This window comes from Oncorhynchus keta, chromosome 19, assembly GCF_023373465.1.
Source record: "Oncorhynchus keta strain PuntledgeMale-10-30-2019 chromosome 19, Oket_V2, whole genome shotgun sequence".
NCBI lineage: Eukaryota > Metazoa > Chordata > Actinopteri > Salmoniformes > Salmonidae > Oncorhynchus > Oncorhynchus keta.
In genome coordinates, this window is record NC_068439.1 from 26,028,346 (window position 1) to 26,043,684 (window position 15,339).

Consider the following 15,339-nt stretch of genomic DNA (forward strand, 5'->3'; position numbering starts at 1 on the left):
ACACACTCTTAGGAAAAAAAGGTGCTCTCTAGAACCTGAACGTGTTCTTCGGCTGTCCCCATATGAGAGCCCTTTGGAGAACCCTTTTTGGTTATAGGTAAAACCCTTTTATTCCCTCGTTCGCTCGCTCTCTCTATAATTCTCTCTCACTTTATAATTCTCTCTCGCTCTCTCTCTATAATTCTTCCCCTCTCTCTCTTTATAATTCTCTCTCTCTCTCTCTCTTTATAATTCTCGCTCGCTCTCTCTCTCGCTCTTTATAATTCTCTCTCGCTCTTTATAATTCTCTCTCGCTCTTTATAGTTCTCTCTCGCTCTCCCTCTCTTTATAGTTCTCTCTCGCTCTCCCTCTCTTTATAGTTCTCTCTCGCTCTTTATAGTTCTCTCTCGCTCTCCCTCTCTTTATAGTTCTCTCTCGCTCTCTCGCTCTTTATAGTTCTCTCTCTCTCTCTCTTTATAATTCTCTCTCTCTCTCTCTATAATTCTCGCTCGCTCTCTCTCTCTCTTTATAATTCTCTCTCTCTTTATAATTCTCTCTCTCTCTCTTTATAATTCTCTCTCTCTCTATAATTCTCTCTCGCTCTCTCTCTCGCTCTTTATAATTCTCTCTCGCTCTCCCTCTCTTTATAATTCTCTCTCGCTCTCTCCCTCGCTCTTTATAGTTCTCTCTCGCTCTTTATAGTTCTCTCTCGCTCTCTCCCTCGCTCTTTATAGTTCTCTCTCGCTCTCTCGCTCTTTATAGTTCTCTCTCGCTCTCTCGCTCTCTCGCTCTCTCGCTCTTTATAGTTCTCTCTCGCTCTCTCTCTCTCTCGCTCTTTATAGTTCTCTCTCGCTCTCTCTCTCTATAGTTCTCTCTCTCTCTCTTTATAGTTCTCTCTCTCTCTCTCTCTCTCTCTGTTTCTCACTCTTTCTCACTCTTTATAGTTCTCTCTCTCTCTCTCTCTCACTCTTTATAGTTCTCTCTCTCACTCTCTCTCACTCTTTATAGTTCTCTCTCTCACTCTCTCTCTCACTCTTTATAGTTCTCTCTCTCTCTCTCTCTCTCTCTCTCTCTCTCTCTCTCTCTCTCTCTCTATAGTTCTCTCTCTCTCTCTCTCTCTCTCTCTTTATAGTTCTCTCTCTCTCTCTCTCTCTCACTCTTTATAGTTCTCTCTCTCTCTCTCTCTCTCTCACTCTTTATAGTTCTCTCTCTCTCTCTCTCTCTCTCTTTATAGTTCTCTCTCTCTCTCTCTCTCTATAGTTCTCTCTCTCTCTCTCTCTCTATAGTTCTCTCTCTCTCTCTCTCTCTCTCACTCTTTATAGTTCTCTCTCTCTCTCTCTCTCTCTCTCTCTCTCTCTCTCACTCTATAGTTCTCTTATAGTTCTCTCTCTCTCTCTCTCTCTCTCTCTCTCTCTCTCTCTCTCTCTTTATAGTTCTCTCTCTCTCTCTCTCTCTCTCTCTCTCTCTCTAGTTCTCTCTCTCTCTTTTATAGTTCTCTCTCTCTCTTTTATAGTTCTCTCTCTCTCTTTTATAGTTCTCTCTCTCTCTCTCTCTCTCTCTCTCTCTCTCTCTCTCTCTCACTCTTTATAGTTCTCTCTCTCTCTCTCTCACTCTTTATAGTTCTCTCTCTCTCTCTCTCTCTCTCTCTCTCTTTATAGTTCTCTCTCTCTCTCTCTCTCTCTCTCTCTCTCTTAGTTCTCTCTCTCTCCCTCGCTCTTTATAGTTCTCCCTCTCTCCCTCGCTCTTTATAGTTCTCCCTCTCTCCCTCGCTCTTTATAGTTCTCTCTCCCTCGCTCTTTATAGTTCTCTCGTTCTCTCCCTCGCTCCGTCTCTTTTTCTAACATTCTCTAACACTTTTTACCCCCCTCCCCCAGCTGGTGCTTCTGATCAGGGAATGCCCTCTGCTGGTGGACGTGGGAGCATTAGAGAAGTGTTACCATGTCATGGACCGGCTATGTGTGCAGTGTGTGAAGTAGCAGGATATGAACGAGGTGCTGGCCATGAAGATGCACTACATTAGCTATGTGCTGCACTACATTTTTTAAATTGAACCTTTATTTAACCAGGTAGACTAGTTTAGAACAAGTTCTCATTTGCAACTGCAACCTGGCCAAGATAAAGCGTAGCAATTCGACACATACAGTGCCTTGCGAAAGTATTCGGCCCCCTTGAACTTTGCAACCTTTTGCCACATTTCAGGCTTCAAACATAAAGATATAAAACTGTATTATTTTGTGAAGAATCAAAAACAAGTGGGACACAATCATGAAGTGGAACGACATTTATTGGATATTTCAAACTTTTTTAACAAATCAAAAACTGAAAAATTGGGCGTGCAAAATTATTCAGCCCCTTTACTTTCAGTGCAGCAAACTCTCCAGAAGTTCAGTGAGGATCTCTGAATGATCCAATGTTGACCTAAATGACTAATGATGATAAATACAATCCACCTGTGTGTAATCAATTCTCCGTATAAATGCACCTGCACTGTGATAGTCTCAGAGGTCTGTTAAAAGCGCAGAGAGCATCATGAAGAACAAGGAACACACCAGGCAGGTCCGATATACTGTTGTGAAGAAGTTTAAAGCTGGATTTGGATACAAAAAGATTTCCCAAGCTTTAAACATCCCAAGGAGCACTGTGCAAGTGATAATATTGAAATGGAAGGAGTATCAGACCACTGCAAATCTACCAAGACCTGGCCGTCCCTCTAAACTTTCAGCTCATACAAGGAGAAGACTGATCGGAGATGCAGCCAAGTGGCCCATGATCACTCTGGATGAACTGCAGAGATCTACAGCTGAGGTGGGACACTCTGTCCATAGGACAACAATCAGTCGTGTATTGCACAAATCTGGCCTTTATGGAAGAGTGGCAAGAAGAAAGCCATTTCTTAAAGATATCCATAAAAAGTGTCATTTAAAGTTTGCCACAAGCCACCTGGGAGACACACCAAACATGTGGAAGAAGGTGCTCTGGTCAGATGAAACCAAAATGGAACCTTTTGGCAACAATGCAAAATGTTATGTTTGGCGTAAAAGCAACACAGCTCATCACCCTGAACACACCATCCCCACTGTCAAACATGGTGGTGGCAGCATCATGGTTTGGGCCTGCTTTTCTTCAGCAGGGACAGGGAAGATGGTTCAAATTGAGGTGAAGATGGATGGAGCCAAATACAGGACCATTCTGGAAGAAAACCTGATGGAGTCTGCAAAAGACCTGAGACTGGGACGGAGATTTGTCTTCCAACAAGACAATGATCCAAAACATAAAGCAAAATCTACAATGGAATGGTTCAAAAATAAACATATCCAGGTGTTAGAATGGCCAAGTCAAAGTCCAGACCTGAATCCAATCGAAAATCTGTGGAAAGAACTGAAAACTGCTGTTCACAAATGCTCTCCATCCAACCTCACTGAGCTCGAGCTGTTTTGCAAGGAGGAATGGGAAAAAATGTCAGTCTCACGATGTGCAAAACTGATAGACATACCCCAAGCGACTTACAGCTGAAATCGCAGCAAAAGGTGTTGCTACAAAGTATTAACTTAAGGGGGCTGAATAATTTTGCACGCCCAATTTTTCAGTTTTTGATTTGTTAAAAAAGTTTGAAATATCCAATAAATGTTGTTCCACTTCATGGTTGTGTCCCACTTGTTTTTGATTCTTCACATTTTTTTTTATATCTTTGTTTGAAGCCTGAAATGTGGCAATTGGTCGCAAAGTTCAAGGGGGCCGAATACTTTCGCAAGGCACTGTACATCAACACAGATTTACACATGGAATAAACAAACATACAGTCAATAATACAGTAGAACAAAAGAAAACAAAGTCTATATACAGTGAGTGCAAATGAGGTAAGTTAAGGAAATAAATAGGCAGTGGTGGCGAAGTAATTACAATGTAGCAATTAAACACTGGAATGGTAGATCGGCAGAAGATGAATGTGCAGTTAGAGATACTGGGGTGCAAAGGAGCAAAATAAATACCAGTATGGGGATGAGGTAGGTAGATAGATGGGCTGTTTACAGATGGGCTATGTACAGGTGCAGTGATCTGTAAGCTGCTCTGACAGCTGGTGCTTAAAGCTAGTGAGGGAGTCTCCAGCTTCAGAGATTTTTGCAATTCGTTCCAGTCATGGGCAGCAGAGAACTGGAAGGAAAGACGACCAAAGGAAGAATTGGCTTTGGGGGTGACCAGTGAGATATACCTGCTGGAGCTTGTGCTGCTATGGTGACTGAGATAAGGCGGGGCTTTACCTAGCAGAGACTTGTAGATAACCTGTAGCCAGTGGGTTTGGTGACGAGTATGAAGCGAGGGCCAACCAACGAGAGCGTACAGGTCGCAATGGTGGGTAGTGTATGGGGCTTTGGTGACAAAACGAATGGCACTGTGATAGACTGCATCCAGTTTGTTGAGTGGAGTGTTGGAGGCTATTTTATAGATGACATCACCGAAGTCGAGGATCGGTAGGATGGTCAGTTTTACGAGGGTATGTTTGGCAACATGAGTGAAGGATGCTTTGTGACGATATAGGAAGCCGATTCTAGATTTAATTTTGGATTGGAGATTTTTAATGTGAGCCTGGAAGGAGAGTTTAGTCTAACCAGACACCCAGGTATTTGTATTTGTCCACGTATTCTAAGTCAGCGCCGTCCAGTGTAGTGATGCTGGACGGGCGAGCAGGTGCGGGCAGTGATCGGTTGAATAGCATGCATTTAGTTTTACTTGCGTTTAAGAGCAGTTGGAGGCCACGGAAGTAGAGTTGCATGGCATGGCATTGAAGCTCGTCTGGAGGTTTGTTGACACAGTGTCCAAGGAGGGGCCAGAAGTATACAGAATGGTGTCATCTGCGTAGAGGTGGATCAAGGAATCACCAGCAGCAAGAGCAACATCATTGATGTATACAGAAAAGAGAGTCGGCCCGAGACTTTAACCCTGTGGCACACCCATAGAGACTGTCAGAGGCCCGGACAACAGTCCCTCCGATTTGACACACTGAACTCTATCAGAGAAGTAGTGATGACAAGCTATATGTGCTTATCAAGAGGTGTGTTGTCACACTCCACGCATGCATCATCTTGTTTCTCTTGATAGTAGTTGATGTGATTGATTGCATTGCTAGCATTCTAACCTGTACCCATCCAATTGAATTATTTCTTTTAACATTTCCAGACTAACCATTGGGTACTAATTGTTGTGTTTTATAGTGGTTTATATTGCATGCATACTTTATGTAAACTGTATCGACAGTTCCCTAGACAATTTCCATGTTTCATTGTCTTTAAAATACATTTTTTTGTAAATCTCTTCTCTCAGCCTGTTGAAGGGGAGGGATGGAGATGGTTTTCCTCAGTACCAGGAGAAGTTTCCCTACTGTGAAGCCGCACTGCTACAGCAGCAGGCCATGAGCATCGCACCAGTGGAGATCGTGAGTGAACTTCCACTCATTCATCCATTCAAACCTTCCTTTGACTTAGGTCTCATCCCCCAAAATTGTTTTAAACTGCATTGTTGGTTAAGGGCTTGTAAGTAAGCATTTAAGAATGAGAACGACTGCTGGTGTTATTTTCTACTGGGTAGTTAATTGATTCATTGATTAATGTTACTGATTAGCCAGAGTTCAGTGATATTAATAATGAAGTTATATTGAACTGAATTGATTCCATTCACTTGGTGTATGAGGTCTGAATCAATCCCTGATTTAAAGGGGAATGATGAAAATCAGCATTATTACTGATTGGCCAGGATGTCCAGATTGAGAGGGGAGAGTGAGGATGAATGCTTTATTCACCAAGCAGCTGGACTCAGGGTGTATTCAGGGTGTGTATATGATGTACAATAGCATATTGTGTCTTAAAATAACAATAACAATTTCTTCCCTTACATTAGTAATGTGAAAAATGCTTTCATGTATAAATAGGACCACCTTACTGAACAATACCTGTCATTGTTATGGCAGTGGATAAGACACACAATATGTGTTACTCTAAACTTGTGATTTCCTTCTATAACTTGAGACCCATGGATCATCTTACCAGTGATGTGTCCATATCAGTCCATGTCACAGATGATCCACGGATGGCCCAATGACGATCTGACTTCAATGCTGGACCAACCTTTACACCCAAATGGCATTTGTTTTGGTTTCCAGTTTTACATTTTCAATCACATTAATAAGGAGTGCCTTAATAGTTGTCCTTCACTGTCCATTTTGTTGTTATGGGGACATTCCCATATTTTTGTTTTGCCACTAGATGGCAGCTTTCCCCTTTATTGCCATCCATTGCAATGATTCTAATGACTGGTTATTCAGCTACTGCACTCTGTCGGCAGGGTTCAAAGGGTACTGGAGCATGATGTTTTGGCTGAATCTATAGTTCTATACAATATGCTGTCAGACTTTCTTTGCAGAGAGTGAGCATTCTCTATATGAAACAAAGTTCATTCCAATTCTCACAGTGCAGACAGTAACCTTTAATTCATAGTCATGTGTCAGCCAGTCAAGACACAAGGTCTTCATAAACAAATACATCTCCCAATATTTCAATAACTCCATTGTTGACCTGTTTTTGTTGGCAGCCTCCTCTTGGTTGCTATGCCAGAGTGGGTCTTCAACACCATCTATATAATAACTATAGTTTCCCAAGGGCAGGAAAGGAGCACTCATGGACCATCTTCTCACACAAACATCAGATACTTCAGGTAGTTAAGTCCTACGGCCATGCTGTTGAATTCTATAGACCCCTGTCTCCGCTTCCTGTCAGTATTGTTCTCAAGCTTCCACTGCCCAGGGTCCCATGGGAGAACAGACAGTGGCCCCTGCCTCTTATGGCTGCTGCTGGTCATAGTGTATGTGTGTGGTTGCTGCTCATAGTGTGTGTGGCTGCTGCTCATAGTGTTTGTGTGTGTGGCTGCTGCTCATAGTGTGTGGCTGCTGTTCATAGTGTGTGTGGCTGCTGCTCATAGTGTATGTGTGTGGTTGCTGCTCATAGGGGCCAGCTAACTAACGAGCATGGTGCTGTCATGTTGTCTGTCTGTGAATAGAGCCATAACTGATTCGTCCCCCATCCTCCACAACCCCTCTGTTAACCCATCCTCCACAACCCCTCTGTTAACCCATCCTCCACAACCCCTCTGTTAACTCACCCTCCACAACCCCTCTGTTAACCCATCCTCCACATCCCCTCTCTTAACCCATCCTCCACAACCCCTCTGTTAACCCATCCTCCACAACCCCTCTGTTGACCCATCCTCCACATCCCCTCTGTTAACCCATCCTCCACAACCCCTCTGTTAACCCATCCTCCACAACCCCTCTGTTAACCCATCCTCCACATCCCCTCTGTTAACCCATCCTCCACATCCCCTCTGTTAACCCATCCTCCACAACCCCTCTGTTAACCCATCCTCCACATCCCCTCTGTTAACCCATCCTCCACAACCCCTCTGTTAACCCATCCTCCATATCCCCTCTGTTAACCCATCCTCCACAACCCCTCTGTTAACCCATCCTCCACAACCCCTCTGTTAACCCATCCTCCACAACCCCTCTGTTAACCCATCCTCCACAACCCCTCTGTTAACCCATCCTCCACAACCCCTCTGTTAACCCATCCTCCACAACCCCTCTGTTAACCCATCCTCCACAACCCCTCTGTTAACCCATCCTCCACAACCCCTCTGTTAACCCATCCTCCACAACCCCTCTGTTAACCCATCCTCCACAACCCCTCTGTTAACTCATCCTCCACAACCCCTCTGTTAACTCATCCTCCACAACCCCTCTGTTAACTCATCCTCCACATCCCCTCTGTTAACCCATCCTCCACATCCCCTCTGTTAACCCATCCTCCACATCCCCTCTGTTAACCCATCCTCCACATCCCCTCTGTTAACTCATCCTCCACAACCCCTCTGTTAACCAATCCTCCACAACCCCTCTGTTAACTCATCCTCCACATCCCCTCTGTTAACTCATCCTCCACAACCCCTCTGTTAACCCATCCTCCACATCCCCTCTGTTAACCCATCCTCCACAACCCCTCTGTTAACTCATCCTCCACAACCCCTCTGTTAACCCATCCTCCACATCCCCTCTGTTAACTCATCCTCCACAACCCCTCTGTTAACCCATCATCCACATCCCCTCTGTTAACCCATCCTCCACATCCCCTCTGTTAACCCATCCTCCACATCCCCTCTGTTAACCCATCCTCCACAACCCCTCTGTTAACCCATCCTCCACATCCCCTCTGTTAACCCATCCTCCACATCCCCTCTGTTAACCCATCCTCCACATCCCCTCTGTTAACCCATCCTCCACATCCCCTCTGTTAACCCATCCTCCACATCCCCTCTGTTAACCCATCCTCCACATCCCCTCTGTTAACCCATCCTCCACATCCCCTCTGTTAACCCATCCTCCACATCCCCTCTGTTAACCCATCCTCCACAACCCCTCTGTTAACCCATCCTCCACAACCCCTCTGTTAACCCATCCTCCACAACCCCTCTGTTAACCCATCCTCCACAACCCCTCTGTTAACCCATCCTCCACAACCCCTCTGTTAACCCATCCTCCACAACCCCTCTGTTAACCCATCCTCCACAACCCCTCTGTTAACCCATCCTCCACAACCCCTCTGTTAACCCATCCTCCACAACCCCTCTGTTAACCCATCCTCCACAACCCCTCTGTTAACCCATCCTCCACAACCCCTCTGTTAACTCATCCTCCACATCCCCCTGTTTCGCCCCCCCATCACACCCCCCATCCCCCTGTTTCCCCCTCTATTATCCCTCTCTCTACACCTATATGTCATGTCACTCACGGAAGCATAAAAGGATTGATCTCAAATTTCCGGTTTTTGAGATGTATAAATGTGCGAATGCTGCCTGCGTCATGGTATCATATAACTTTGATAGTCCTCTTTTAAGCCCCCAGGTTCCCTCTTCTCAGTTTCCCCCCAGCCTCATCCATTCCCTCCCCTTCTTCCAGACAGTATGACTAACATTGCTTTTTGGAGGTAATAGGAGATTGTTTGGACAGCGGGGCTTTTAAAAAGAAAGAAGAAATAAGATATGAAAAAGAAAAGCTACTTATTTAACAATATGGCATGAGCCTGGACAGTTTTACAGTGGATTCATTTTCACGCTTATCAAAGGAGGGGACATAGCTGAGGAGACGTTGGGTGAATTCATTGTCAGGGCAGGCCTGGGAAAGGAGTGAAAACAGACACTGGTTCTTAGGGGCAAGGAGTCGACAGGATGAATGGGTGGATGGAGGAGATCTAAACGTTTGTCTTATTCTCTGATTTGGGTAATGCATCATACATCATGTTGGTGAGTTTACCTGAAGCACCTGAACTGCAGAGATGGAGAAATCACTGGATGAGAGAACACATGAGAACTACAGTAATCACTCCCTCTGGTGCTTTCCGCTAGGAACGCACACTATCGCCCTGGACCAGAGCTATGTACTCACCTGGTCTGACTGCAGGGTCTCCAGCTGAGCTTCCTTGCTAAGACAAATCAATCCGTTCAGAAATGGAAAAAAATGTTAACTATAAACTTACAAATCATCATGAAATAGAGTATCAAAGGATATGCCTCTGGCATGTGGCACTCTTTGATTATCTGCATATGATTTGCATACATACATTCATTCAATAATTAATACATTATTTACACACAGTTACCTGATGGTCAACAAACCAGTATTATTGCTAGTTTATTATAAGCCTTTATATAGTTGTTGATCATGTTCTGTCCACTGGCCTATCCATAGAAGACAGCAACGTTCAACAAACTGTTTTGACAGAAACATCTATGAATTGTCTGTCGATGTGTTGACTCAACTGACTGGCAGCCTATGTACATAGTACTTGGAGGAGTATACAAGCTGTAAAAAAAACGCACTGCCCTTTGCTTTTGTGGGCGTAGCTGTGAGTGAAAACGCCTAGGTCATTCAGAAAAAGCACGCACTGCATGCGCACTAAGATGTTGTGGCAAAACAAGAGGCGGGTATATAAGCGACTGAACAATAGGTAAAATAACATCATAACGACCTAATTCCTCCTTTAGATCGCTGCACATATATTCTCTCACTCTCTACCTACCTGCCTGCCGAGTGCCTACGGGGAGGTGCAGAGATGCTTCTTACCACGAGTGGGTACCAGCTTGCGCTATTTTGCCTTCTGATAAGAAGCTGTCAAGCTGTCAAGAACGGCGCCACGGAAACGTTAAACGCTCAGTTGATCAGTACGGTCCAGGATACACCGAGTAGTAATGTATCAATGAATCAAGCACGCAACGGAGGAAGACGTTTGACCAGCGATGCGAGGAAAGGTGAGTTGCATGTTTATGCACATTCTAAATGGATTAATTCAACAATTCATAGTGGACCAAACAGATTCTTTGTATTCACTGATCCTGAAGTGTAATTTAGCAAAAGGTCAATATGTATATTTCTAAAGTATTGATTATATAGTATTGGAATTGATATAATTCTGTATATAGGCACATTTTCCACAGACAACAATGGGAGTTAAATAAACTAAAGTTGAATCTTAGACTTGAATGGGAGACTTGCGTGTTTGAATGGGAGAAAGTTAAAAGTTCAAGCATTTGTAGTTGTGTTGGACTTGTTGTTAACTCATGCTGCACATCAGATTACCCTGACCATGCCACAGTTATTGGTTTTGACAGTTCAACAATCTTTAATAAGAGCATTACATGGAATAATCCCAAATGCAACTCCAAAATAAATCAAATACACCTAAAATACTTTAAATTATTTGAGCATCGCATTTGAACATCGTTTGATTTATATTTTAGTTTGTATTTTTGGGATTAACTCAATTTTCTGCCTAAAAGTTTGACAGCAAGATTAGGTTTTGACAATATGTATCTGACAGAAGGTAACAGTCTCTCTCGCTCTGTCACAGAGCAGGGCCAGGCACAGAGCCAGGTGGGCTGCAGAGAGCTGCGCTCCACCAAGTACATCTCAGACGGCCAGTGCACCAGCCTGAACCCGGTCAAGGAGCTGGTTTGTGCCGGGGAGTGTCTCCCCTCCCACCTACTGCCCAACTGGATCGGCTCCGGTCCCGGCTACACCGGAAAGTTCTGGAGCCGGCGGGAGGCCCAGGAGTGGCGTTGCGTCATCGACCGGACCCGGACCCAGCGCATCAGACTGCAGTGTCAGAACGGAAGCTCCAGGACCTACAAGATCACTGTGGTTACTTCCTGCAAGTGTAAACGCTACTCCAGGCAGAACAATGACTCAGGGAATGGGAAGTCAGAGGTGGAGGTTGGGCAGGCCCAGGGGCAGAGCTCCACACTCCAGGGGCCCAAGAGGAGGAAGGGAAAGGAAGGGAAGAATGGACGTTCTGGGCAGGAGGACTGGGCTGAAGAACAGCCTAAAAATGACTGAACAGAGACTTCTGGTTAGGGGTGCTCTGTACACCTCTGAGGGGATGGAAGGTTTCTCTGTGCCCCCACTTAAGAAACAACTGCAGCACCAACAGACACTAGTTTTGTTTAGATGGAGCCAATGTGTTCGCTATGTTTAAAGTAGCTATATGGAGAAGGCTATGCAATGATTTTTCAGACAGTGCAACTGGTTTGCCTAATATTGACCACTGTGGATGTGTTTGTAAATGTATGTGTTTTTGTATGTGATAGAATAAGACTAGTTTAAATAGTACAAGAACCACATTAGACAACGTGAGATGAAGTGTTCCTATCAACAGCTGAGTATGTTGTCCAAATAGTAATGTTTATAATAACATAAAATGGCATGGTATGTATATAAATAGTGATTCTATACTCGTTGTGTTACTTTTCAAAGTATACTAGTAAAGAACAAGAAGGCCCTCACACTGTTAAGACTCCCAACTCATCACTTTCTTGACAACATTTCCAACCCAAACAGATCTTCTTCTGGTCAAACAGACTGAGTGCTCACTTCCCAAAGTATACACATTTCACCTCACATGACCAAATAAGCACATGATGCATGGTGGGGGCAAAAACAATTTGTGCATCTCTAATAATGTGATATCAATGAGACGGGCACATATAGTAGTTTCAGAAAAGAATATATAGGTACAAAATGACAAAGTAAGAGACCTGGAAGGCAAGACAAATCAAAGTGACAAATTCATGTAAGAAATGTTCTGATATCAAACTCCTGGTTCAGACCTTTAGGAGACATTGTACAAAAACGGTGAATCCAATACAATTCTCTTCTTGGTAATAGATGATCAGTATCTCACCCTCTCCAGGGAGTCTTAACATGTTCAATACCAATGTATCTCAGAGAGCTGATGTCGTGACGAGGCTCCATGAAATGCACAGCCACAGGGTTTCTCTGATCAATACCAATGTATCTCAGAGAGCTAATGTCGTGACGAGGCTCCATGAAATGCGCAGCCACAGGGTTTCTCTGATCAATACCAATGTATCTCAGAGAGCTAATGTCGTGACGAGGCTCCATGAAATGCGCAGCCACAGGGTTTCTCTGATCAATACCAATGTATCTCAGAGAGCTAATGTCGTGACGAGGCTCCATGAAATGCGCAGCCACAGGGTTTCTCTGATCAATACCAATGTATCTCAGAGAGCTAATGTCGTGACGAGGCTCCATGAAATGCGCAGCCACAGGGTTTCTCTGATCAATACCAATGTATCTCAGAGAGCTGATGTCGTGACGAGGCTCCATGAAATGCGCAGCCACAGGGTTTCTCTGTACAAGTATCCCGGTATTACTCCTGTGTTCTGTCCTTGTTTTCAGAGTTAGTTTTTCCTACACAGCATAGGCCACAAATACACTTGATCAGGTATATCACATTTTTTTGTGGAACACGTAATGATGCCTTTAATCCTAATGACCTTGCCTGCAATAGGGTGATTGAACATTGTGCATTTGTTCATAAAGTTACACTAGGTACATCAGCCACGTCTATAATTACTTTTCAAAGTATGTAACGGATTACTATGACAATGTAATATATTTTTGTACGGAGATAGCTAAACTTAATAGAAATAAGCTCATCTTTTATATATATATATATATTTGCTACACTCCATGTAATCACTTTCTGGACAAGTTGTGTCTCAAATAATTTGCCTTTGGATAATGAAATAAATATTGTCTACTATGATTAAATCACTGATTTAATATAAAAAAAATGACTTTTCTTGAATTACTTGTATAATAACAATTGATTTACTTGTCAATAAATTGTGCTTTAATCATTAGTAGTTAAATGCCTTGAGCACGAGGCCACAGGCGGAGGAGCTATAACTTCACAGCAAACAGGAAGTCAGTAACAACAGAAGCATTAGCCAGTGATGAAATGTTCTATTGAGTGTAATAGAAACTGTCCTCTGTGCAGGAATCCTCTCTCCTTCAGGCTACTGGGCATGTTCCAGTCAGGAGCTACATGTTAACATACATGACTGTGTCAGATACCCCTTCAGTGTAATACCATGAAAGCTATATATTTAGTACTTATGTCTTCCTCAAAGAGCATTGGGAACCCTTGATATTCCTAGTTAGGGGATGGCAGCTAATTTTGGCATTAGGACAGAGTGGTTCTAAAAGTGACAGCACCAGAGTGGTGCGTACCATAAGGTGGAAGAAGCATAGGGAAATCATGTCTGTGAATCTCAGAGCAGAGCTTGACACAATAATACAAGGCTTGTAAAACTTCCTCTCTGTAATTGTCCCTGACAACATATTCTCCTCCTGAGTAGCAGTGATGCTATAGGACTTGTAACTACTACCTTTAATTTGAATTGTAACTACCACAAACACGCTGTGAAAAATGCTCTTACAATAAACTCATATTTGCAAAGGCAATCGGATGCCGTTAAAGAATTATAGACATTGTCCGACACTCTGCAATCATATTACTTACTCATTCTTTTCCTCTCTCTCTCCCCTCTTTCTCTCCCTCTCGCTCTCTCCCCCCCCTCCGCTCTCTTTCTCTCCCTCTCACTCTCTCCCCCCTCTCTCTTTCTCTCGCTCTCCCTCTACCTCTCTTTAATCTTGAAGCATGCAATTTGTAACTTATACCCTCTCATCACATCCTAGCCTGCCAGTGTTTCAATCTCCACACTGCTGCCCCCCCCTCTCTCTCTCTCTCTCTCTCTCTCTCTCTCTCTCTCTCTCGCTGTTCAACCCTGGCTCTGTGTAGGACTGTGAACCATAATTACATGCTTATGGAAGCACTTCTGAGGCTCAGCCTTGTAATCTTGTAATACTTGACTTGTACAGAACTCCACATCCTGTCGTAGTCTGATGTCTCACACTGATAGAACTGCATCGAATCCTTTCCCAGGAAGTGTGAGGCACCTTTCTACTTTCTACCTCCAGAACCTATACCTGAGAAACCAGGGTCATGATCATTAGCGCCTGAAGAAACAAGAACTAAATCAGGGAGGGACTACTTGGACTTCATACTATTCCAATCAAAAACAGTCATTTTCATTTTCCATTAAAAAAATGTTTTGTTTCCTTTTCTATGGTGTGCCCAACTGAACTCAACCAGGTGGTTGATCTGATGACAGGGGGTAGATGGTGACCTTCTCACCCCAGCCGGGTGCTGGGCAGGTGGGTGTCGGAGCTGAACTGAGCGGTGTCCATGTGGTAACGATTCATTATAATGAGGCCCAATTAATTATGACATAATTATCTTCTATTATCAGGCTGGCTGCCAAACTAGAGTGTAATTTAGAGCCAATGCCACTACAAGGCTAATCCTTCCTATCACCAATAGTAGACATGAGGATACATGGGCTAGCAGCTTCCATGATCAGACACTGATCTGACACTGATGGGAAAAATGAACAGTCACAGCAAGCAGCAACACTGCATCAATCCATCTCCTCGCAACCAAACATCGTATCCCTTTTGCACAGCATAGAGCATATTGGGCCTAGTCAAAATAAAATGACTACTTCCGGAATGACACCCCTGTTTAAAGTATTTAGTGCACAACATTTGGCCAGAGCCTTGTAGATGGACGGCGAGCCGGGCGGTCTCCATGTGTGTTCCGATTCTGAAACCAATAGCCAGGGTGTCAGGGAATGGCTGCCTAATTCTCAGAGAGAGAGAGGAGGTTAATTTCTGGGATGCACGCCTGACATTTTAGTTAATGAGCGTGCGAACTGGCTGGATATCTACGTGACCGGCACGCACCAGCCCAAACAGTCCACAGACAATAGGCTGTGGTGATTAAGCCTACAGGTCGATGATACAATGTAGGCTACCTTTATAATAACCAGTCAATGTTATCATTTCTACTCACTTGTGATATGTTGTATAACAAGCGTGGAATATGGTCTAGCAGT

The 15,339-nt window shown here is 43.9% G+C and overlaps 1 protein-coding gene across 1 annotated transcript; it reads left to right on the forward strand.

Moving 5' to 3' along the window:
* Positions 1-9,958: 9,958 nt before the first annotated feature.
* Positions 9,959-11,868, forward strand: sostdc1b (sclerostin domain containing 1b). Its single transcript, XM_035792954.2, has 2 exons — positions 9,959-10,329; positions 10,929-11,868. The coding sequence occupies exons 1-2, from the start codon at positions 10,134-10,136 to the stop codon at positions 11,411-11,413; spliced, it is 681 nt and encodes a 226-aa protein (XP_035648847.1). The 5' UTR covers positions 9,959-10,133; the 3' UTR covers positions 11,414-11,868.
* The last annotated feature ends 3,471 nt before the right edge of the window (positions 11,869-15,339 follow it).